Consider the following 26,686-nt stretch of genomic DNA (forward strand, 5'->3'; position numbering starts at 1 on the left):
AACCGCCAGCTGACCAGCTGGGAGTTGGCTTCTGATTCCCCAATCCTAAAATTTCCTCAGCAGAAACTGACTAGTTGGCTACTAATAGGGTTGCCTGCTCTGAGCTGGCAAATCCCTGAAGATTTTGGAGGTGAAACCTGGGGAGGGTGAGATTTGGGGAAGGGAAGAACCTCAGTGGGGAATAAAGCCATAGAGTCCACCCTCCAAAGCAGTCATTTTCTCCAGGGTAACTGATCTTGGTCATCTGGAGATCAACTGTAATAACAGATTTCCAGGTGCTACTTGGAGGATGGCAACCTCTAGTTTCTGCAAGTTGACTGTTCCCTCAAATATACATGAATATGGTGTGAACAATCAGCTGTACTGACAGATGTTCGAGCATCCCTATCCCTGAGTACCAGCCTGGCCTTGTCAATCTTTCTATACTTCATTGGGTGGATATTGTAATTTTAAGAATGTCTGATGTAAATCCTACAATTTCCTAAAGAATTATAGCAAACACAGTTGCGATAGACAACTTATCATTTTCTGAACTCTAGATCAGGGCTTCTTAAACTTTTTCCACTCGTGACCCCTTTTCACCCAAGAAACTTTTACATGACCCTGGTGTGATGGCTCACCTGTTTTTCCGCCGGTTGGTCCATGTCTGTCTCCTTTTTCGAGAAGTTTAGGGTTCGTTCCCTGCCTTGTTTGTCCCTCTCACTAACCTGTCACTCGGCTCCTTTTTGCTTTGCCTCAGACTTCCGAGTTGCAGAGACCGCTTGCCTCCTCAATCACTCGTGGTCTCCTTGGAGATAAACTGTTAACGCCCACAGTCATCTCCTTGACCCATCTCCTCCTCGGAAACATTCCCTATCTGTATCTTTTAACCTTTCCCTTGCAAGATCTGTCCCACCCACCAATTAACGTCTGGTCCCTTCCTTCCCTTGCCCAGGTGTTGTATCATCACACCTGTCTTAGTAACTCTTTCTGGTTGCTTCCCTGCTGTCTTCTTATTAACCCCCTGTGTTCCTCGTTCTTGTTCTGTCTGTTCTACCTCCTTCTTAGTAGGTATCCCTTTCTTGTCTAGTTGGGCCCCTCCTCTCTCTCCATATGGTCTCTCCTGCCGTCTTCCCGCTCCATCCCCCTCCCCTGAATTGCCCCCCGTGAGAGCTCCAACAAGCGAGGGTGATTTGCCCCCTCCTGTCGGAGTGCCGGGCTCGGCACACCCGGGTATATAGGTATATAAAAAGGTATATAAATCAAACATTTACTGATAAAAGGTTCAGAAACCTTTACTGTTGCCAAAAAATTTTGCGACCCCCATATTCAGTTACGCCACCCCATATGGGGTCGTGACCCACAGTTTATGAAGCTTTCTCTAAAAGACAGATAAGAAATTAGAGATATATGTAGCAGTCAGCAGGTTTCTGATATAAGGCGGTGCTTTTATGTTCACCTTGTATTTAAACAATGGTGTCCACAAAGTGACCTCTGCTTCTTCGGGGAGGGGCTATGGCTCAGTGATAGAGCATCTGCTTGACCTGCATAAAGCCCTAGGTTCAACCCCCATCATCTCCAGCTAAAGGGATCAGGCGATGTGAAACCCGGAGATCCAGGAGAACTGCTGCCAGTCTGAATAGACAATACTGACCTTGATGGACCGAATGTCTGATTCAGTATAAGGCAGCTTCATGTATGCTGTGTGGACTGGACCAGGCTCAGTTTGATGGTGGGGTACATGCTGTTGAAGTCCTGATAAAATAACTCAATGGCTTCCTTCTCATGGATCCAGATGCTATAAATGCCATCAACGTATCTCAAGAAGTACAGAGAAATTATAAGATTGATATCGCACTGCTTTAAGTCTGCCTTCAATATGCTGTTATGTTGTAGAGCCACACGTATTCCAATTTCAGTGCCATTAACCTAAAGATATAAACTGTCTCCAAACCTGAAGTAATTGTGGATGGAATCAACTAGGATACAGTTCTAAACTTGAAAATCACTGTTCTTCAACAAAGGAAGACTCCCAAGAGAAAGTGCTGAATCTGAGTTTTCCCTACAAGATTGATTTATCCATCAGGCTTAAAACAGAGCTGACACTACAGGTGCTGAACTGCTTAATGTAAATTAGTTATCACCAGTTACAGATACTGTGTGCACTTTTTAAGTTTTGCGTAGAAAGGTCACAGGTATCTAACATTCCACAGTTTTTAACCTACATTTTCTTTTGATTTGGTGCATATGTAAAGTCTGCTGACTAAAATGTTATTTCATGCATCTGATGAAGCGGGTCCAAGCCCAGAAAGGTTTTGCTTCAATAAACCTATTAGTCTTTAAGGTGCCCCAAGACTTTGCTTTCACTGCATCAGATGTACACAATTATGTCACTTGAATTTGTAATCACCATCTGATAAACTAATTCTGTGAAGTGCTGTGTATAATTCCCATTATTCAATAAGAAATGCCATTGCAGGCAAATAGGTGTAAAATGATATATGATTTGTAATGCAGAAATATCTCTCTGATTTATACAATTTTCAGCAATGAAGTAAACAGCAACGTGGTCTGTTTACCTAAATTTAGCAGAATATCTCAAAGAAGGTATGTTACAAGATAAGGAAACTAGGAATGGAGAGACTTCCTAATTTAAATACAAATGGAATGAATTTGAATGAATGAATATGTGATTTGGATGAATATGTGATTATGGCAAATCTAACATCCTTCATACGTAATAGACCAATGGTTCTTGTAGGTTATCCGGGCTGTGTGACCGTGGTCTTGGTATTTTCTTTCCTGATATTTCACCAGCAGGCATTGTGGCAGGCATTGGTTCCCCAACATATGAATTAGCTAGATATTTGACCACCCTCCTACAGGACCACATTGGAAAAACCACTTCTTACATCAAAGATTCAACTCATTTCATCAACAAAATCAGTCCATTGAGACTCAATCCACAGGATATATTAGTCAGTTTTGATGTTGTATCCCTCTTTACCAAGGTTCCAGTAAAAGACACAATCTCATTGATTAACCAGATTTTTCCGGAAGATATAACAGCCTTATTTCACCATTGTTTGACAACAAGTTATTTCCTATGGGATAAAGAATTTTATGAACAGATTGATGGAGTAGCTATGGGAAGTCCTCTCAGTCCAGTAATAGCAAACTTTTTCATGGAATATTTTGAAAAGACAGCATTAGAATCGGCACCTTACAAACCTACAGTCTGGTTCAGGTTTGTAGATGATACATTTACTATTTGGAGCCATGGTGAAGAAAAATTAATGGACTTTCTAAACCATCTCAATAATATCCATCCAAACATTCAGTTTACCATGGAAAAGGAAATTGAGGGTACACTCCCATTTCTTGATACCCTTGTCATCCGTAAAACAAACTTTCAGTTAGGTCACAAGGTCTACCGGAAACCAACTCACACAGATCGCTACTTACACAAAAACTCCAACCACCACCCCCGACAGAAAAGAGGGATAATCAAAACATTAATGGACCGTGCAAGACGGATCTGTAAACCACAGTTTCTCAAGGAAGAAATTAATCATCTAAATCACGCACTGCTAGCAAACAGCTATTCCAGAAATGAAATCAGAAGGGCCATTAAACCAAACAAAAATCAGAAAACTCAGGAAAAACAGTCTCCCGTAGGAAAGGTATTCTTGCCATTTATTAAAGGAGTCACTGATAGGATGGAGAAACTTTTGAAAAAACATAACCTACAAACAGTGTTTAAACCCACCAAGAAAATACAACAGATGCTACGATCAGCAAAAGACAAAAGAGACCCCCTCACCTCTGCAGGAGTATATCGTATACCTTGCAGTTGTGGACAAGTTTACATCGGGACCACAAAACGCAGCATACAAACAAGGATAAAAGAACATGAAAGATACTGCAGACTTGGCCAACCTGAGAAATCAGCAGTGGCTGAACATGGACTGACACAAACAGGACACAGGGTCTTATTCCAAGACGCTGAAAGACTGGACAATTCTACCAGCTATTTTGTCAGATTGCACAGAGAAGCCATTGAAATTCATAAACATCAGCACAACTTTAACAGAAAAGAAGAGAGTTTAAGAATGAATAAGGCTTGGCTTCCTGTCCTGCAAACCTCCAGACTAACAAAGACTACAGTCCACAATAGCCATGCGGATTAGCTTTGGATTTCACACATTAACAGATCACTTCAGGATACAATGGTTCCATATTAACATACCACACCCTCATTAGCACATTATCTTGATACTTACAGGACAATGATTAGCACATTACCTTTGATACTTTTTGCAGGACAATGATTCAGCTCCAACCCAACCCCTTTCTGACTATATATTACTCTTCCTACACACTTGACACTGAGAGACACTGTCCTTCAGTGTTACTCCTCTGAAGATGCCTGCCACAGCTGCTGGTGAAACGTCAGAAAAGAAAATACCAAGACCATGGTCACACAGCCCGGATAACCTACAAGAACCAATGAACTCTGACAGTGAAAGCCTTCGGTAATAGACCAATTTCAGAATTTCAGGGGAAATGGGATAACTTTTTAAATTATATAGTTAAAAATTATAAATATAATTAAATTAAAACAGATGTAGGTAATATATGTTTTATAATAAATATGTTATTAGATATGAAGATAATTGAGAAGATAGAGTAATGTAACTTGGGCAGCCCAATCCCGAAGGGGGGGGCAGATCTACAGTGGCTGGGAGCAGCACAGCCGTGGTGCCTCCCCAGTCTCTTCCTGGCCACTGAAAAGGGATTTAAATTTATTTAGTATACAACACGGAGGAAAATCCTCCATTGCCTCTAACAGGGCTGAGTCCCAAAAAAAGGGGGCACAGCTCCACCACAGCACAAGGGGGTGTTCCCAAGGCGAAGGGGTGAGGAATCTGCCTGATGGCAGCTCCTTCCCCAGAAATGCCCTGGGAATGCCCCCCCATGCTGGCACAGCTTTCCCTTCCAGGAAATCCTTGCCGGTGTGGCTCCACTGGTGGCAGGGGCCAGCAGCGCCTGAACACCACCATGTTTGCCCCTGCACCAGCATAGGTGCCACCTTATTCCATGATAAGGTGGCACCTACTCCAGTGCGGGATCATGCTGGCTCCTAAGAAGCTTGCCCCCCCTTCAGGAATGGCCCCAAAAAGAAGTAAACTTCTAAAATGTTAATTTAAAAAGTAAGCTCCACATAAATTGTATGAATATGACTGTTTATGTTTTATGTGTATATGTTTTATTTGTATATTGAAATAAAACTTTAAAAAAGAAGATATACAAACAAGAACTTTTTGTTTGTTTAAATTGGCCAGATTAACATCTTTCCAGGAGACGTGTTTCAACATAAAGGCAAAAAGAGCAATATAGCTTTTAATGTGACCATTATTTTATTACAACCGAAAAACAAGGATATTTTTTTCTTACCGTTTTTACTGATGTCAAGTTCTTTGAGATTAACTAAACTAGCAATGCTGGTTGGCAGGCTTGAAAGGTCATTGTCTGGAATACTCAGTTTACGGAGAGCTTGACAGTTGAACAATTGCTGCAACAAAAAAGAAAATGCATTACAATCTTTCCTTCAAGCTTCAGTTTAGCACTAAGAGGTAATAATAGATACTGATTGATATCCAAATAGCCTGAAGAAAACCCTCAAACAGATCTAGTGGTAAATTAGTTAAAATTATGTATTTAACAATGCAATCCTAAACAGAGTTACATCCTTCTAACACCATTAAAGTCAGTAAGTTTAGAAAGGTATAATTTTGTGTAAGATTAAGCAGTAAATGTATGTATGATTACAATAACATGAAAAATTATCGAAGTATATTGCTCATAACCAGGTAAGGATCTGTATACATATAACAAGGCAGACTTCAACTGTAGTTAAGTACACTTCCTCCTTACAATACTACCTCACTGTAAAAATTAACAGGAGTCTACTGTAATAAAATGTTCTTAGTTTTTAAGGTGCCAGAAGGCTCCCCAATGCAGATACCCCAACTTCCCACTCATTAACTTCATTAAGGATTACAGCACATCCAACTTTAAGCTAATTAAAGGTGACCAAGTTCTTAACTTAACCAGCATTATTAATCATTCTTTGTGGAAGAGACACACAGGAACAAGAACTAAGAAGTACTCATATTGATCAGCTACTAAATTAAAGGTAGTCGCTTGAACAAACATAGGAATTCATCTTTCCTTGACAAAGAGGTTTTGAACCCATTTGTCTACATCTGATAAAATAAATGCCGGCCAATACATCTCTTACATCCCATTCCTGAGCCTCAAGGACGAAAGTCCTTAGGAGGCCAGGAAGGGGCTGTGCCGGCGTTCGCACCCCCTGCGCCAGCGCCTGTGCCACTTAAGCTGTCCAGGGTGGCATGGATGCTGGTGCGGAGACCTGGATGCCATTCTCCTGGCACTGCCACAGCAGCGCCACCCAGGGACATTGGCTGGACCTTCCGCCGGCATCCCACTGGCACAAAAGCCCATGCTGGCATCCCGGGGGGGGGTGTTTCCAGGGTGTGCTGGGGGGCAGAGCTGTCAGTAGGCAGCTTCCTGACCCCTTTGCCTCGGGTACACTGCTGGAGAGAACACTGTTGCTGCGCCATCCTCACTGTTTTCATGGGACAAAATGCCCCATTTAAAAAATAAAAAGCCTACGAAAGGCTTTTTAAAGCCTTTCGGTGGCTGGAAAACAGCTTCGGAGGCACCACAGTGGCGTCTCAGACCCACCGTCCCCGGCCGCCGAAGGCTCAGGAATGGGCTGCCCATCTTCAAGGAACCATAAGATTCGTTGTTGTTTTAGCTGCAACATACTAATATGACTACCTTTTTCAACCATTTTTCTTATGAAAACGAAATAATGCTAAAAAAGGAGCAGAATGTCTGTTTCAGAAGCCCTTACTATTCAATGCAATCACAATATGCTTGGATTTAAGTACAGTACAAAATGTGCAAAGCTAATACTTAAAGAATTTTGGTAAACAAACTACAGCCTATTGCAATTCACTTTCTCATAATTCACTGGGGTGTTACCTCAGTTTGGATTTCTTTGTGCAGCTACATTACAATTTATAAAGGGTCCCACCATCTCTTCTAAAGGCCTAAAATAGGTACTCTGTAAAACCTCAGAACAACTGAGCAGAAACTACATCCATTAGGGCTGCTGAACATAGGAGATTAATGCAAACCAATATCCATTAACAAAATGGTTCATTTTGAAATAATTCTGTCATTTACCTTTCTTTCTGAAAGAAATGACAAGTAATGGGAGCAATAAGGCAAGAGGGAGAAATGCACTCACAAAAAGGAATAAAATTACTTTGAAGAAATTGTTTTGAACAGGCACACATTCTCAGGTAGCCTTGTTTAACATTAAAAATTAGCATGACCTTCAATATTAACACTATAATGGGCGTGACTAACATGCAATAATATACTTATTCCTTTTAGGCAGGAACCTAAAATTGTGCAAGAACTCTCAGCGCTGCAACTGAGGTTGCACAATAATCTGTTCTGTGCTTTTGCAGAATTGTATTTATTCACAGACAGCATAAGAATACACAGGCTAGAAGCAAGACTATCTGCATCTAGAATCGATAATATTTTATTTTTTAAAATGGTGCCCAAACAGGGGCACAGACACCAAAGGCTCCCACTGTTTGTGTTCACCAGCAACTGGTATTCAGAGGTCTAATACCTCCAAACAATGGACATTGATGGACCAAACTTCAAGAACCTAAGCTCCCTTTAAAGCCACCTTTGCTAGTGGCCCTCACTCTATCCTGGTTCATTGAGTTTCACGACTTAATTAAGCACTGTGTGAAGAAGCCCTTCTTTTTGTCTTTCGACCTGTATATTTTCCTCAGGATCTCTTCCATCTCTACAGGGTGCTAAAGGAAACAAAAACCTATTTCACTTAATGGAGAGATTACAGGATATATTCTTTAAAATTCCCTCTACCTATTCTTTGTTCATTTTCTTGTATGACAGAGGCTATATTATGTCCAAAATGCGCCCCATTATGAAGGTAAGAAGATACATGCAGATTTTAAGGGGGGAAATGTATAGGCATGGTCCTGTTATATTCACTATCCCTTTGAATAAATGGAAGGTGGCATCATATTCAATTGCATTGTTCACAAAGCCCTTCTTAAGAGAATTTAATCTTTTAATTGGACTCACTCTACTATAGCAGTTCTCATTTCAACTACGCCAACTGCCTGACTCTAAAGCTAAGTTGTTCTCTTCAAAAGCCGCTCTGAGCCCGACCTTCGAGTTGGGGAGTCCGGGATAGAAATGCAATAAAATAAAATAAATAATAAAATAAAAGCAAACCACATTGTGCCCCCCTGCCGATTTTATGTTGAAACAACAAGCACCCTTGTTATTTTGGCACTCAGGAAAGAAACAACTGAATTTCAACCTTCCTTTACAAGTGATATATCTAAACACATTAACTAAAACAGCTAGTCAGTGATAAGTGGGGGTACTAGAGTTGAACTGTAATTTCCAAACACAAAATCTAAAAAGAAATCTAAAAGAACTACAACAGCGATGGCTCTACATGGTGTTACTCACTAAAAGCAGCAATGCATTATTTCCTTTCCCTTCTCCTCAACAATGTCTAGTAATTTAAACCGTACAATACGACATCCATCATAAACATTCAGCCAGCCATCCCTGCACCCATTCCTTCTAGTTGGCTTACACTCATCAGTGGCGGAGAAATGAAGTGCAACAGCTTGTCTTGAAGAGTAAATGGTGAACTGGTATTTTGAACTTTGAGAATCTAGCCATTGCAGCTATGTTGTTTATATATTATTTCACAGAGAAGCAAATCAGAGATTGGAATCATTGCAGCTGAACTGAAGACCATTCTGTGTCCTTCCCTCCCCACAAAGCTCAATGCAAGGTTATTTTTCTCCTCAGGAGAGGTATGTCTACTTTTATGCCCAATCTTATACTCACACAATGCATTCTGCATAACAAGTTATATTTTATACGCTTTTGGTCCCATGTTACATATATTTGAAATAATCTTTTTAGATAACTGTAATATTATTGTAACATCAGGAAGCATACTTCTGTTCCCACCCCAAAACAATCCTTTAAATAGTTGCTTAAATAGCAACCATACTTTATGATTAAAAAGAGGAAATAAGTCTGAAATATCCAACAGCAAATTGACCTCCATCACACCCCATTTCATCTCTATCAGGCAGAAAAATATGATTTGATATCCACAGCCTTCTCAGTTAACAGACACATACAGCTGGGAAAATGACTCACTCTTCTGTATCACTTTTCCTTCAACCCCCTGGAGAGCTTAACTAAATTGCTTCTCCAGTTATAAACAATTGCCCGGCGGAGCGAACAAGCCACTACCCTAAGAATCTAAATTTGACTAAAGGGATAGGAAGAGGGGAGGTTGACCAAGCAATTGAATAAGATACTGTGGGAAAGGCACAGCTGGTTAAGCCATTTTAAATTTCATTTGTTTTCATGGGTGAAATTTAACCACATGCTTAACTTCACACCGACATCCATGGGATTTCAAAACTCTCATCTCAGGCTTAGTTGTGCTCCTGTGTTTGTAATCCCACACATACTTACTAGATAGAAAATTGAACTTCTGTCTTAATGAACATCACATCAGGCTGCATATATTCTGAACTATATATTTTATCTCTACGTAAAGATCCATAAAATATGCATCTTAATTTGACCAATAAAATTTTTCAAATGGTTGATGGGTGCCTGCAAAAGTGTGGAAGAAGTATATAGTAAGAGCATAGAAGAGAACTTATTGGATGCCTAGAGATACATACAGGTATTGATAAAGAAACATTGAAATCCTATGTTTATAATTTTACCAGAAAACTATGACATACTAACCAAAGTCAAATCATTCAAAGCTTGAATAAAACTATATACCATAAAAGCTCAACTTGTCACAATACATCCATTTCCCTTTGGCTTCAAAAAATGTCTATGGTCATGTATAGCTTCCATGCAGCAGCACATTTCAATTCATCCACTGAGTTGCTGCGCCAGAGTGGTAGAAACAAATGAGGCCACCAACCCTCTATAGCGCTAGGTGAGGAAGGGACATGTATTCTTTTAGTGAGACCTGGATTTCTTTGTTCCATTCTTGTCTTGTCTTGCACCCATGAAAGGACAAAGACTCACAACCAATCACACTATATCATTAAAAATCCTAACTTGGGCAGGGCTTCAATCAATTTAACCGTCATCTTGCAACCAGCCAGGCCAGTAGCTTTCCATACCTTCATGTTTATACTTGCATATCCATTTTCTTGCTCATTATGAAATTTTCAGCTCACAAGAAGCAGCAAATGAAAGAGCAGGGACAAAACAAAGCTGCAAGTATGAGCACGGAGATGGGAGAAAGCTGCCACTGCCAGGATGTCAGAAATCAAAATAGCTTTAAAGTGAAATACCCTTTTTGTGGGAGGGCATCTGCTTTTCCATGGCTTCATCCCACATGGCTTCTGGAACATTTAATGTTACTCAGGGTCCTTCCCTTTCAGCTAGGCAATGGTAGCATGGTAAGGTCCCACTCAACTATCAAGTGGTTAAGTTAAATGTCATGGTAAGGGGAAAAAAACTTAAAAGCTATCAAAGTTGTAGTTAAAAGAAAACTGTTAGCTCTTGTTCAGTTTCAAGAGCATAGATAGAAGCATGATTTGTCCCCAGTTGTGTCAATATTCTAAATAAGGAGATGTTACGCCCAAATTTATTGAGGAATGTACATTTGCAGGAAGCAGCTATTTTAACCCCATCTGAGAGCAGAATGTTGATTTATGAACAGATTACAGATAAAATGGGCAGAAGGCAGCTGAAATTGTTCAAATTTCTACAGATCAGACATGTTATAATGGCTCTAAATAAAAATATTGACACTGTCAGAATAAAACATATTTTGAAAAAAAACTACACATTGATTGATATCAAGAAATAAATATGTATGTGCTAATTTTAAATCAAGCACATGTGCTTAATGAGCATTTGTTGAAATGGGAAGAAGTCTTGAGTAAAAATATTCTTTAGAGAACAGTGTTGGATCTGGAAAACAGTTCTCCAAAAACAGATTCCAACAGAAAGCAAAGAAATTTAGTTTAAAACATTATTGAGGTGTTATCTAACCCCATATAAACAAGCAAGTATATATAAATTTACCACTGGTGTCATGCTCTAAAGCAGACCAATTCCATATTTTTAGGGAATATGGGGGTCCAGAAAATTTGGATCTCAATATTGAAATGAACACATGAAAATATTGGATATTAGGTCTCCTAGGACCCTAAAATAATTCTACTTGGTTACCTTAGAGATATGGTACAAGAGATCAATTTTGAAGCAAACTTGTTAATTGCTGCATAAATATGCATTGCCACTTACTGGAAACATACATACAGGTATTCTCACAACCTCAGAATGGTTATATAAAGTATGGAGAATTGCATCTTTGACCAAACTAACATACTGTAAACAATAGTTATGTAACAGTAATAATCTATATGTGGATAAGTTCTTTGAACAATGGACTTCCTTGATAACATTTTGGAATAATTAGTACAAGGATGGCATACATTTTCTCTGAAGTACTGTTATACCTCTGTTATTTGTAAAATTATAATGTTAAGATAATAAATAATAGTTTTTTTAAAAAGGTCCTACTCAATTGCCCCCTGACCATGTAGTGCTGTTTTTTTAAACAATTATAGCAACATCACAGGATGAAACCACAGCAAAGCAGTTCCCACACAACTGCAGTAATGTATAAAGGTTCATGGCTAGGAATATGGTTCAGGGCTTTATTTGGGAGATTTAAGTAAGGCCATCCTTTAAAAGCTTGAGGCTTGCTCAGCTCAAAGTGAAATGTTTAGAAGTGAAAGCTGATTAGTACCATATTTCCCTGCAGTGTCTTGCTTCTGTATTTGCTCCCATCCAACCCAACAGAGAAGGACAGTATCCACCATATTTGAAAAAGATCCAGCTTCCCAGATAATGATCAAAACAATGCTCTCACAATTTACCATGAAATATAAGCCGCCCTGGCATCTGGCTTTTGAACACCTCTAGACAGAATAAGTGCTACCATAGTAACTATGGGAAAGCTACCTGGTTTCACAACAGTCACAGTAGTGGACTCTGATGTGGCTCATCCACATGAGCGACAGAGGCTAATCTGGTGAACCGGGCTGATTTCCCTACTCGTACACATGAAGCCAGCTGGGTGACCTTGGGCTAGTCACACTCTCTCAGCTCCATCTACCTCACAGGGTGTCAGTTGTGGGGAGGGGAAGGTGATTGTGAGCTGGTTTGATTCTTCCTTAAGTGGTAAAGTCAGCATATAAAAACCAACTCTTCTTCTTACTCTTCTTCTTCTTCAAAGAAATTTCTTAAAATTACTAAACCTCATTTAAAACTGAACTTTTAAACTAACTCATAATCGGAGCATTGAGTAAAAATATTTTACTGGTACATCCACTGAGATCAATTGACAACTATGGAAGGACAAGTTGCAAAGTTTTATCACTGCATTGTAGCCAGATGTTCGCACACAAATTATAAGAAGTGATGGGCTGTTTCAGCAGATGAATGTGAGTTTGTGTACTTCGGTTATTATTGCTCAGTTTGCTCCTCAGAGAGAAGGTTGCTTAGATATAAAAAATAAATGTGCCCTAGAAAGATTCTTTCAGCTTTATTAAATGCTATCTCTTTTGAGAAGAGTGGCAAGTAAATGTATATCCCAAAATACTAAAAAGCCGTGTCTTTCATTTGCTATTCCTAATTAGCTTTTTTTGAAAGCTAATGCTTCCTTTCAGCTTGGTCTCCAGTTCCCTTTTTCCCAGCCCCCTTGAGATGGATGCAGCTTCAGAAATTCAGAAGGTGGATGTTTTAAACCCTTATTTCTTCTTCACGCTGTGATGTACACATCAGGATCTGTCAAATAAAAGCCAGTGTGCCACAGAAAGACCAAGCAAACCATCATTTCATTCATAACATTTATATATTTGTAGGGTCCAAGAATAAACCCTTGGAAGTCCTTGAACTTATGTGGGCTCCCCGTCTCTGTGTGCACTGAACAAAAATAAAGATTTCCTGGCACAGAAGAAACTGCAATTTGTCATGTCATCCAAATCAGACCTTTTAAACAACCGTGGTTTTTTCATGCCTATATATCAGGATTTTAAACAAGCCACAGTTCGTTACAGTTTCCGATGTAGATGTCATTAAAAACTGAAGTTAGCCATAACTAGAAAGTCTTCACTCTTAGCAGTGCACAGGGATAAAGGGAGTGAGTATAAGAGCCTAAAGGTTACAGGGATCTGAATGTAGCCATGTTCTGGGAATAGCTAAACTGGACGAAATTATGAAAGGCATTGAATTAAGCCCCCAGGGCCCAAAATATGTTGTGTTACCTCTTTGTGTGTGTCATACTTCCTATGGTGACAGTCCAGTTCTCCCCTCCCTAGAATTTCCTTCTCTTCTATAACTAAGATGAAATGGTTTCTCCATGTAGTCAAAACTCCAGGGTTTTGCCATCTGGCATATAAAGATTCAGCAGGAAGTGGATCTCATATCACAGGAAGAGAGACAGAGATTCCCCAAGTCCACAGGGCTAATAGCCAGAGCAGCTAGCAAAATGATCTGCGAATGGTTCTGCCATCCACACCCCTCAGCTGGCCCATGAATCCCCCACCTGACCAGGTGAAGACCTCAGATTCCCATCAGAAAGGCAAAAGGATGGCTAGGTACCAAATTTCAAATAATCCATAAAAAGAAAACCAAAGCCGGTGGGCTTTATCCAGTCTGGTCGTGCCCTGTTCAGTTTGGCCCAGTTTAATTCTCTGACCCATCTATGCTGGTGGAGAGGGAAGGAAAACTATTCCACAGTGTGCATCACCAGTACAAGGCATTCAGGTTTCTATGGAACTTATGTATCTAGCTGATACGTTTATCCTTCTTTTTTGCCTCTGTGGATTTGGTCTGAGTCCTTTTTTGCCTCTCAAGTTAGATCTGTACTTCTCCCAACTCCCACTATCTTCTCACTTCTTGGAATCAGGTTGTTGTTGTTTTTTAACTGAGCTCTCCACATATTCCTGGGAGTCCACTTCCTCAGAGAAGCAAGAAAATGATTAGCTTCCCCAGCCCAAATCTATTACTTTCTTCACTCAGTTCAGCGAATGGATTGCTGTCCAAGGTCCTAAATGAGCCAGAGGTGGGCTGTGACACTTTTTTCTTTTTAAAAATACTTTAACAGTTGATCGCAGCAGACACCCCTTCCCTGATTTTTGGTTCTATAGAAAAATGGAAAACAACAAGTCACATGTTTCCTTGGTAGACATGTGGATAGGAGAAGATAGCAGAGGGTTGCCTGCTAAGGCTCTAATCTTGTGATCAGTGTCACATCCAGCTTATGAAAAGTCCAGTGTATATCTCATTTTAAGCAATAAGACATATAAGGTTTCCAGTCTGGGCAGTAGCAAATACAAAACTGAAACATTTTATCACTGAATGAACATACATATAAACAAATTACATACTTTATTCTTTGGAGATACATTGAACACCATGGTGTAAATGAAGGACTCTGAATTTATGTACTATCAGGGATAGAAGCCAACTAAAAATCTCTCATCAGTGTTGGTTGACTTTAGACAAGTATGTTTTCTAAAAGCAGAGGAAATGTGAATTAGTTAGCATATTAAGCAAATGCACTGGTGGATTCCTGAAGTCAGCAGACTGCCTAAGCAAAATGTATTTTTTGCACAAAGAGCTCAAGAATGCTTTACATACTCATTTAGCATATTTGCATATTTTAGAAAGGGCAAGATTTACCTTGGGTAGCTCTTCAATTTGATTGGCATCAAGATAAAGCTCTTCCAATGTCCGTTCAAAGTTAAAAACCTCCTTTGGCACCTGCTGAAGGCTGCAATGGGAGTAATCAAGCACTGAGACGGTTTCTTCTTCCCCCCGAAAACATCGGCATGGCACCAGGCGGCCAATAATTTTCCTTTTGGTTGTCATCTCCAAACACTGCACTAAGAAAGAAAGGAAGGAAGAAAAAGCTGTTTTCCAAAACGTTTCTCTTTTTGTTCAAAACGTATCTAGCGATATGGTTAAGAGCCCAGTCAACAGCATCCATATGTATCATTGTTCTATTCTTAATGCTAGAAATTATGAGTATAATTTCCATAAGCTCTTTGCTTTGCATAATAGCAACATAAAGTTTCTATTTTTCAAGTTCAAGTGTGTTTTCTGGCTGGGCTAATTTTTTATGCCATTTACATCCTGAGACAGGTTTAATATGAACACTCCATTAGCACATGAATATGTGAAATCCATATTCCTTTTCTCATGTGTAAGTAAATATGCACACACTCTTAGCAGACTTGTAGTGGTTGGATTTGGTAAATCTTATTTGTTTCTCTACCCAACACTGCATAAAATAGCAACTTTTTCACTGTGAGCCACTATTCCAATTTGCTTGCTGTTTGTCAACCGGCTCATTTTTCTTACCATTTTGCCACCATTGGGAATCCAATTGAAAAGCTTCCAAATCAGAACTCAGTTATTCAATTAAAGCTGTAATGTGTACTCAAAAGCAAAAGTTTCAGTATGGAAGTAAAGAAAGCAGCGATTGCTGCAGGTGGGAAGAAATACTAGATTTACACATTTGCTCAGTCAGCCAGTCAGAAACCTATTAGGTTCAATGGCCTCATAGATAAATGTCTCAAACACAGACACAACAGCAAATGTTAAACTACAAAACTTGTTCTGGTAAAGATCAACTGGGACTAAAGCAGCAGTGGAACCTTTAAGCTTTTAAGCATCTATTTTTCCCTGTTCCAAATTGCCCATCCCACATAAGCAGCTGTTCATCTCATAATTTCCAGATAAATTAGCAAAGGCAACAGATCCCTTTTACTTACACCCCACAAGATAAAAAATATGAAGACACAGAACCCAGACTGAACAACATAGGGCGATTTCTTCTCTTCTGATAATTTTTCCTATCCTTTTTCTAGAAAACTATCTTTATGAAAAAAATGAAAAAGCCCCTGTAAAATATTTTAGGATGATGATTAAAATACATTTTAAGGCATTGTTTTAAAACAATATGGACACAAACAATTCTTGCTGCTACAAATGTTACATCCAGAGCTTAATGATAGAAACATTAGCCATTATAGGCCTGTAACAATATTAAACTGAAACATAAAACCAGCAACACTCTCAGAACTTCATGTTGGAAAAGAACCTTCAAATGTTGCAGAATTCAGAGCCTTTAGATATTTGGTCCAAGCTTATTGTTCCTGCAATGTGGTGGCAAAGCAGAGCCTCTGACACTTACTGACCTCACATTCCTTCCTCTTCTCCATGAAATAAACTAATGAATGTTTAAAAATACATACACAAAATAAAATAAAAATATGTGAAATAGTTGAGAAGCTTGTATTAATTCAGGCAGACTTGCCATTTTCTAAAGTCCAAGTAGCTCAAAGTGAAAATTAAGAATCAGAAGTTCTAAATCTTTCAGACATGGTTTCAGATTATAGAGACAAACTGGAGCTCTGCTAGTATTTTCAGGGATACATTGTATAGTGGAACAGATGGACTACGCACACGGTTGGATCCTGCAAGCTATTTGGAACTTTCACCCAGTTCCCAAAATCCTATCCACAAGGATTCTATAAACTCTCAGGGGCTTGAGCATGCAAATTCTCCCTTCCTCTATTTTGCCTTTTGAACTGAACATGTAGAAACTCCTACCCTATCCATGGGTCACTCTGCATTGTTATCTTTGCAACCATCTTGAGCCTTCCCATTTATTGTCTTGTATCTAGAAATCACAGGTACCTCATCAAGCAGATTAAAAAAAAATAGCACAAAAGGGCCACACAGAGCTAGGATATAGATTTCTACATACCAGGGAAGCAAGAAATATCTGTTTCTTGAAAGAAAGAAAAAAATGGCTAACACACACCAAAGACAGTAAAACCTCAAAAATGTAAAAGTCATGTCTACACAAGCACACAAACCAAGGGGGGAAATACCCATAGTTCATATCACATCATGATTTTGATAGGTAAGGTTGGTAATGAGGATTACCAATATTATGGTAGCAGCCATGAACTGTTTGACCCTCTACAGAGAAAGGTATTATTTATATAACCTGTATCATAATAGTTAATCTGCGACAACTAACTCATCAATAAACATTTGCACTAATGTGCAATGACAGCAACTAATTCACAAGTATGTCTAAATATTTAGGCTCAAATATACGCATTATTTTATATTCAAGTGCATTGGGGAAACAGATTTGTACAGAAAACTGGAGGGCTTCTCATCTGTCTGGCAGGGAGGACTGTTCAAATGGGAACAAATCAGGGCTAGGAAGCACATCGAAACTTAACACAGCACTAACTGAAAGCAAAAATTCTTTCAAAAATCCATCTATTGGAAACAAGAATGTTAAATCACCAGGTGCTGAACTAGAATTCAACACTGATGTGTGTGTGCATGGACACACATGCAAACTCATTCTGTTAATTCACTCAACTATGGGTCACAGGAAGAAAATAGATTCCTTTGAAATGTGGTGTTGGAGGAGAGTGTTACGGATTCCGTGGACTGCCAAAAAAACAAATCAGTGGGTTATAGATCAAATCAAGCCTGAACTGACCCTAGAATCTAAAATGACTAAACTGAGGCTGTCGTATTTTGGTCACATCAAGAGATGACAAGAGTCACTGGAAAAGACAGTCATGCTAGGAAAAGTTGAGGCTGGCAGGAAAAGAGGAAGACCCAACAAGAGATGGATTGACTCAATAAAGGAAGCCACAGCCTTCAATTTGCAAGATCTGAGCAAGGCTGTCAAATATAGGACATTTTGGAGGACTTTCATTCATAGGGTAGCCATGAGTCGGAAGTGACTTGACAGCACCTAACACACACACACACATGCGTCACAGAAGCTGAATTAAATATATAAACAACTGAAATGTTTTCCCCACCCACACAGTTCCTATTCCTACTCACACTTCTTTGTCTACCACTGAGATCATGTCACTGTTAAAGTGTGTCAAGTGTAATATTCAAAATTCTATTCCATGTTTTATTAAAGTTCCAGTGTCCAAGAGTGTGGAACAGTTCCAGGCCAAGCCTTACTTATGGCAGGATCTAGGTAAACTGCTATGAAAGACTCCGGTGGGCCTTATTCTCATTTCTTTGCTTGATACTATTTGTTTTGGATAAAGTTAAACTCTGCTTACCTAAGTAGACCCTCAGCATATTCCTGAGTGACAGCATCTTACACACAGAGAGAGCTGAGCCATAAACGAGGATTCTTGAGTCTATCGCACCCTCAGGTCTCTGACATCCTCCTCTTCTATTTTTCTGTCTATACATTTTTACCCTAATTCTCCCTTCAAGGAACTTAAGATGACATACATGGTTCTCCCCCCTTGTTTGTCCTAACAACAACCATGTGTTGTAACTTACAATGAGGCAGGGTGTGCAACTGGTTCAAGTTCACTGAATGTGCTTTTCAGATGACTGCAAATTTCATCAAGGTCTCCCAGCTCCTAGTCCAAAACTCTAACCTCTATACCACAGAGCCTCTTAGAAACCATGGAGGAGGGTTCCACTCATCTTGGGCCCCTCCTTCTCTCTTCTCCAGTTTTCCCCATTATCTCTTTATATGCCTACAGTTTCTACTACTCTAGACTTCCCAACTTCTCACCATGCTAGTATACCACATTCTTTCAACTCTCCTGTATTTCAAGCTAGAATCCAGCCAGTGCCCATGGGATAGTGGTTATCTAATGTCCCACCATTTCATGCTTTGTTTCATCCTATGATGGAGACACTTTCATAATAATAACCAGAGTTGCCAATTTTGTTAGTGAAATAATCATGAGACAATTAACTGAGAAACAAACTTGGGAAAGCAACACACCAATGAATAACCTAGTCTTCAACATGTGAGCTGAAAATCTAGTTTCATCAAAAATTGGAAATGGTACTTTGGAAAAGTTAAAAACTCCATTTCACTCAGTCTCATATAAGGCCATGTACAGACAAAAATTAAGAAGCGGTTCTTTCCCTTCCTGAAGTCCTACTAAGAGCTTGCTATTTTTTTTAACCAAATACAGGGTTGTAAAGTAATCTTGCATAATTGTTTTCATATGTTAAAAAACATTTTCCCCATAACACAGAATTTATTTGATGTGTTTCAAAGTAATACAGTTATTACCTTTTGGAAAGGAATTTCTTAGTCAGGAATTACTGAAGGGGTAGGTTAATGCTTACAGATCTTAAAGGCGAGGAATCTTAAAGGTATGAACTGTAAGCACATTCAGAATGGATACACATTTGAATTGGAGGAATCAGCATTGTGTATTTCCCCTTGTCCTCTTTCTCTCAGTCCCTTAAACTATAGATATTTCTACCGATATCAGGTATTCTATTTTTTTACTGCATGCTATGTATTGTTATGTATGTTTATTGTTTAAAACTCTGTAAACCTAAAATAGAGTAAATATATTTTTTTAAAAAACAACCAAAAAAAGAGGCTCAGATAGGGAGGCAGAGCTGCTAGAGAGCTGCTACTGAGTGAAGAGGACCTGTGAGCCTGGGGGTTAATTGCTGGCCCTGCCCTCTGCTGTGGGCTGTTGAGAGCTGGGGCTGTGAGCCTTTGATTTACAAGGCTCCTCTCGCCAGAGGCAGGGCTGATTCAGAGCTGAGGCAGCTGTGCTGAGAGTCAGGCAGAGGTGCTAGAGAGACAGTGTTTAGGTCGGTTAGTTTCAGGTTAGATCAATGCACCAAGGTATTTCTAGTGTGAAAGAATTCACTACAAGGGAGTGTGCCGAGTTTGTTTCCTCCCTGAGGACAAGATGGACTTCACCTGTCACGTGTAAGTTGATAGATGTCTTAAAGGACAAGGGTCGGAGCCTGGAAGAGAGATTGCTACTCTCCACCACACCAAAGAAGGGGAGGATTTTATTAACAGAAGCCTGACAGCCCTGCATAGGGAAGAGGAGATTGTTAAAAGGGACAACAGTGTGGTTGCCTACCCTAACAAGGCTCCTCAGAGAGCTGCAGCACGTCCCCAAAGATGTCAAGCGACATGGCACTCAGTGCCATTAGAGCTCCGGAATCGACTCCAGGCCCTTGCGGTGGCGGCAGAGCCAGAAACAATCCAGTGGAATAATCACAAACACAAGGAAGACAGAGGGAAAAGAACAGGGGAACACAAAGAAATGGCACTGGAAGGAAAAGAAAAGTGTTGTTTGTTGGTGACTCCCTGCTGGGGGGTATGGACCGTCATGTGTCGAGGTCTGACCCCATGGCCTGAGAGGTGTGCTGCTTGCTAGGGGTGAAAATTAAAGATATGGTTGACCAGATACCAAAACTGGTCAAACATGGGCCATTTGTGATGGTCCATGTGGGAACCAATGACACAGCTGTGAACACCACTGAAAACATTAGGCTGATTATGAAGCTCTCGGGAGGAAGCTGAAGGGAATGGGGGCACAAGTGGTGTTCTCTTCAATCCTTCCTGTCAAAGGAAGGGGAATATGACGGGAACATAAGATAATGGGAACCACTGGCTGTGTTGGTGGTGCAGGCAAGAGCGATTTGGATTCTGGGACCATGGGCTAGGTTTCTGGATGACAACCTACTAGCATGCAATGGAATTCACCTTTCAAGGGTGGGGAAGAATGTTTTTTGGAAGAAACCTGGATTCATCAGGAGGGCTTTAAACTAATACCACAAGGGGAAGGAGACAACCAACATAGGGATTTAAATGAAGGAGAGCAAACAGCAGAGGCCTACCTGGGAGGGCCGGGTCTAAAGGCAACAAAGGTGTGGGGCTTCAGGTGTCTATGTACCAATGCCCAAAGCTTGGGCAATAAGAAGGAAGAGCTTGAGAGTCTAATGCAGTCAGAGGGATATGATTTAGTAGGCATTACAGAAACTTGGTGGGATGATTCCCATGACTTGAATGTAGTAGTGGATGGATATGAGTTGTTCAAGAAGAACCGAAAAGGTCGAAGAGGTGGCGGAGTGGCGCTGTATGTGATGAGAGGGATTGCTTGTCAAGAAATACTAGAGGAGGAGGGTGACAGCCCAGTGGAATGTATCTGGGTGAGGAAAAGGGAAGGAAGAACAAAAAGTATTGTGGTTGGAGTCTGCTATAGACCTCCTGACCAGAGTGAGGAGGTGGATGCTGCCCTACACGAGCAGCTTGACAGGGTATCCAAACATCAAGAGCTGGTAGTTATGGGTGATTTCAACTTCCCTAATGTGTGCTGGGCGACAAACTCTGCAAAGTGACCACAGTCATGTAAGTTCCTTACCTTCCTGGCCAACAAATTCCTTCATCAAATGGTGGAGGTCGCTACAAGGAGCTCAGCCATACTCAACTTAATATTTACCAACAGGCAAAAGATGGTGGATGAGGTGAAAGTGGTGGGGACTTGAGGGGGAAGGGCCCATACCAGAAGACAGGTAGAATTCAGTGAGATCTGAACACACTGGAAAAGTGGATGGATGTGAACAAGATGCAATTCAACAATGATAAGTGCTGAGTTCTACATCTGGGTAACAAAAATGAGGGACATGCATACTGGATGGGGGATACACTTCTGGGTAGCAGTGTGTGTGAACAAGATCTTGTGGTATGGGTGGACCATAACTTAAATATGAGCAGCCAGTGTGATGCAGTGACAAAAAAAGCTAACGTGTCCTTGGGGTGCATAACATCCAAATCTCAAGATGTCATAGTTCCACTATACACAGCATTGGTCAGGCCACACCTGGAGAAGAGGAGGCTGAGGGGGGACATGATTGCTCTCTTTAAATATTTGAAGGGCTGTCATTTAGAGGAGGGCAGGGAGCTGTTCCTGTTAGCAGAAGAAAAGGACTCGCAATAATGGGTTTAAATTGTGGACGGAAAGGTACTGGCTGGATATTAGGGGAAAAAACTTTTACAGTAAGAGTTGTTAAGCAGTGGAATCAGCTACCAAGGGAGGTGGTGAGCTCCCCCTCACTGGTAGACTTTAAGCAGAGGCTGGACAAACACTTGTCAGGGAGGCTCTAGGCTGGTCCTGCATTGAGCAGGGTGTTGGACTAGATGGCCAGTACGGCCCCTTCCAGTTCTATGACTCTATGATTCTAGAATGCTGTAAATGCTCTAAAATATGTGCATCTGTAGCACATGCACTAATCCAGCATCAAAATATATTTGGTCACTAGAAGCTCTGTTGCTGCCACATCCTCCTCTTTCTCATCCCTGTTAGGGAATGAGGTGTCCCAACAACAGTTGACCAAGATGAGAGGTTTTGATCCACAGTTCCCAGCTGCAAAATACTTTCACTCCAGAAGAAAGAAGGTGCAGGTGACTGAGTAGGAAAAGAAAAACACCCTGAAGACAAGTAGTTTTGGTGCTTGCTCACTTATCCCATCGCTGCTGCCACCCTGTCTTCCTGCTGCTGAGTATGAAAACTTTCCCCAGTCAAGTGTTTGAGATGGAAAAGGCCTATTCAAGCAAGTGCTGTAGGGAAGATTTGCTCCCCAACAGACAGAGACAGCTTGGGAGACCTCTACAGAGCCCTATGCATCACCTTGAGAGCTGGCAGCAGAGGTTACAGCAACAGAATGGCAAGTGGATGTCACATGTATAACTGCTAATTTGCTTGTCTCATGGTTGTTTAAAAACAAAGCTCAAAACATCTTCTGATTACTGTTAGCCTCATTTTAATGTGCATCTGTATGACCCTTAGTCAAAGAAACATTTTGCTGTGAGCATAATGGAAAGCTTAAGCTAAGAGAAAACAGAAGTTTCAGTGACTTTCCATACAGGCACTGATCAGGTTCACATCTACTTCAATACAACTACAACACAAGGGACTTGGAAACCATTCAATGGACCTCCTCCACAACTGATTGAAGGCAACCAAGAAAGAAAACCAGATATAACAGCACAGTTTTAAAACAGTCAAAGGCCATGAAGTCTGAGATATGGTTGGAAGGGACATGATACAACAGCCTTGGCTTTGATCAGCTTGCAAGACCTCTATAGAGCCCTGTCCATCACCATGAGTTTAATGACAGAAGAAAGGCAAGACATAAACAAAATGAACAAGCCACTTTGTTTGCCCTCCCACAGCTAACAGGTTGTGCCCCTGCTGCAAAAACGGCATTTATAGCAGAGAAAAAGGATCAGTTCTGCTCTCTCTCCTGCAACAGTATCTACCTCAAGCTTTCCAAACTTATTACTACAAAGAGTAGGTACAGTTATGGATGAGGCGACTGCTGGACAACTAGAGCTCTTTTTCCAAGAGCTCTTTTTCCTACGTAGTGTTTGTACAGGGGAAAATCAATGGTTGTGTATCACTGCCAAAGTCTCATGTGCTGGTTTTGATTCCTGGCAGAAGGACATCACCAAAAATAGCAGGGTTGCATGACAGCCAAAACCCTTGCACCCATCTGCAGCAGATACTATGGAAAGGAGATATATGATTTGGTTCCATCTGTGATCATAAAAAACAGGCTTACTGCTACTACAATGATTTTACAATTTTTATTTCCTGCATATTTGATTGTAAACAACTTATACAAAGTTTTTTAAAGCACATTGTTAACCATTGTCAAGAGAAATTATTTTAATTCCTCTTTACTCAATTTTCCCCTGAAAACTGACCATCCATTTCTTTTCTTCTTTTTAGGAATTTGGAGTCAGTTCCTGATCAATTCCATTTTGATCAAATTCAAAGAGAATAGAGCCAGGAAGGAAGTTTCTGCAAAATTTCAGAATTTTACTCTGTAGATGTTTCAAGGCAGGCATTGTCCTTCCTAACATATCTTTCCCCCTGATAATGGACCACCTTGTGATTGAAGCATCTCTTTTATGTTACAGGATATGATTGCATTTTTATGGTTATTTGGTCTTCTATGGCTTCCTTCACAGATCAGTGGTGCATAAACCAACTACTAGGGCTGAAGTTGCAACAGGATGCACTAATGTCTCAACAAAGAGAAACCAGAGAAATGAAAAAAGAAATCCCTCTTTTAAAAGAGAAAAAAGAGAATGAGAGGAATCAATGGCTTTATCTAAACAAGTGAATCTGGGGACAAGAAATTCTCCTCCCCTTAACAACCCTGGTGATAACCAAACAGATAAAACAGCTTTTTGAGCTCATGTGTTGAAGAGTCTATCTGGGCTACAATGCACACTCAGATGCTCCATTGTATCAATACAGTGAGAGTTCTGCCTGCCTCTGGCAATCCAAGGAGATTAACATATGAATGCTGTCAGAACAATCTCCTTCACAATTTCTCAAAATGTGAAGAATGAGTGAAAGAGGCAGAAATGAACGTCACTAGGACCAAAGTGCACCTAGTTTTATGTTTAGCACTGCCAATAACGTTTTTTTTGTCTGACAGCCTTTGGCCTAGGGGTATAAGTGTAAACAGAAAGCAAGGAATAAAGCAATTTTAAAATTTAGCTGGACCAGATGCTGACTTTTGATCTATTGTACAGTAATTACATTTTAATTAGCATCAGCTGTTAAATTTTAAGCATGTTTACTGAGTATGTCCCTCTGAACAGCTGAATTTAGTATCCTTGCTCCTTAACAGGTAAGTGAGAGAGTGGAATTCTCTCTCCTACACACTTGTAGGGATACTTCCCACCACTAATCTTTGAAGGAAGCCATAGAAGACCAAATAACCATAAAACTGCAATCAAATCCTATAACACAGAGGAGATGCTGCAATCACCTATAAATATTCAAGACGTTCATATCTTAAATGGTTGTGAACATTAGTCACCTGAAAAGGTTGCAGTTGAAAATTACAATATGTACTCTTTATTCTTATTGATGCTATTCTTTCAAAAGCTACATTTAGCAGTGATTTACAATTTCCAGGGGGGGAAATGGGGGAAAGTTTTTTCTCCCTCTCCCATAATACTAGAACACGGGGTTATCTGCTAAAGCTGGAGGGTGAGAGATTCAAAACAGATAAAAGGAAGTATTTTTTCACACAACCCATAGTTAAATTGTGGAACTCCCTGTCCCAGGATGTGGTGATGGCTGCCAGCTTGGAGGGCTTTAAGAGGGGAGTGGACATATTCATAGAGGAGAGGGGTATTCATGGCTGTTAGTTAGAATGGATACTAGTCATGCTGCATACCTATTCTCTCTAGTATCAGAGGAGCATGCCTATTATTTTGGGTGCGGTGGAACACAGGCAGGATGCTGCTGCTGCCCTCGTCTTGTTAGTGGCTTCCTAGAGGCACCTGGTTGGCCACTGTGTGAACAGACTGCTGGACTTGATGGGCCTTGGTCTGATCCAGCAGGGCCTTTCTTATGTTCTTTATGTTCTTATGTGTTTTTTTCTTATGTAAGAACATACTTTTGCAACTTGATAGCGCATTTGTACCAGAAGCAGGCAGCATATTAAGGAGAAGTAACACTCTCCCCTAAATTATAGTTAATTGCACTACCCATCTTACATTTCCAGATAGCATACTTACCACTAAACTGAAAGTTTTAAATGGCTAGTCATAAGTATTCTAAGTCCAATGCATGTGTGTGCATACACATGCACACATGTCCATTCCTGACCTCATTTCTTAACCTTTCTGGTCCATGCGTGCAAGGAAACTTCATGTAGTGTTTTTCAGAATCTGGTACTGCAGAAACAAATGCCCCGGGACACTATACCTTTTACAGTTTTTCAAATTCTCTTAAGGTTAACAAGTTATTGAACAATGACATGAGTTTGTAGACCCTACAAAAATACACTTCCCCAAAGGCATTCCAAAAGCATGCATTAGCACTGCATATATATATTTATTCGTCAGAAAATGTAGTCCTTACGACAAATCTCAAATGCCATTTTGATGAAAACTCAGAACATATACAGCAAAGGAAATGAGAAATGCAGTTACTTTTAATGCAATACAATACAGAAACAATATTGGCTTAAATTGCCAATACTATAAATCAGAGTTCCTCAACAGGGTGCCCATGGGCACCCACCTACATGTGTTCTAGTGCCTGCCAAGTGTTTTTAGGAAGTGGTTGGGGCCAGGTAGGGTTTTTGCCCAGCAAGGCTTCTGATTGGCTGTGCAGATCTTTTAAAATGTTGCTTTGGTAGCAGCTGCCACAACAGCACAAAAATCCATACTGTGTTACTGAAGTTAAGCTGCGGCAATCATTTTGTGGTTGGCTCTGCCTCCTGCAGCAGCCGTTTTATGGCAACCATTTTGTTGCTGCACCCACCAGGGGAGGGGCTGCAGCTCAGTGGTAGAGCATCTGCTTGGCATGCAGAAGGTCCCAGGCTCAATCCCCGACATCTCCAGTTAAAGGGGCTAGGCAAGTAGGTGATGTGCAAGACCTCTGCCTGAGACCCTGGAGAACAGCTACTGGCCTGATCAGACAATACTGACAGAGAAACTGCCACAAGGCTTAAAAAAGCCTTTTAAAAATTTTTAAAATGAAAATGGGACTTCCCCCCCCCCCATAGAAAACAGCAATGCAGGAAAACCTGGCGCAGCAACGGTGTTGTTTAAGGGGGTGTTCCCAGGCTGGAGGGACTTTGGAAGCTGTCTACCATC

The 26,686-nt window shown here is 40.4% G+C and overlaps 1 protein-coding gene across 8 annotated transcripts in view; it reads right to left on the reverse strand.

Moving 5' to 3' along the window:
* Positions 1-15,087, reverse strand: part of LRRC7 (leucine rich repeat containing 7) — a 160,939-nt gene extending 145,852 nt beyond the window's left edge. For 4 of the 8 annotated variants that reach the window (XM_056844367.1, XM_056844365.1, XM_056844366.1 and 1 more), the window contains exons 1-2: positions 14,890-15,087; positions 5,437-5,554 (exon numbers count right to left, since the gene is read on the reverse strand). In XM_056844367.1, the coding sequence (XP_056700345.1) occupies positions 5,437-5,554; positions 14,890-15,078 (307 nt within the window). In that variant the 5' untranslated portion in view covers positions 15,079-15,087. The remainder of the gene's footprint in view (positions 1-5,436; positions 5,555-14,889) is intronic. The other 4 variants (XM_056844362.1, XM_056844361.1, XM_056844359.1 and 1 more) reach the window with 1 other exon arrangement.
* Positions 15,088-26,686: the final 11,599 nt, after the last annotated feature.

The sequence above is a fragment of the Euleptes europaea genome, chromosome 2, assembly GCF_029931775.1.
Source record: "Euleptes europaea isolate rEulEur1 chromosome 2, rEulEur1.hap1, whole genome shotgun sequence".
Taxonomy (NCBI): domain Eukaryota; kingdom Metazoa; phylum Chordata; class Lepidosauria; order Squamata; family Sphaerodactylidae; genus Euleptes; species Euleptes europaea.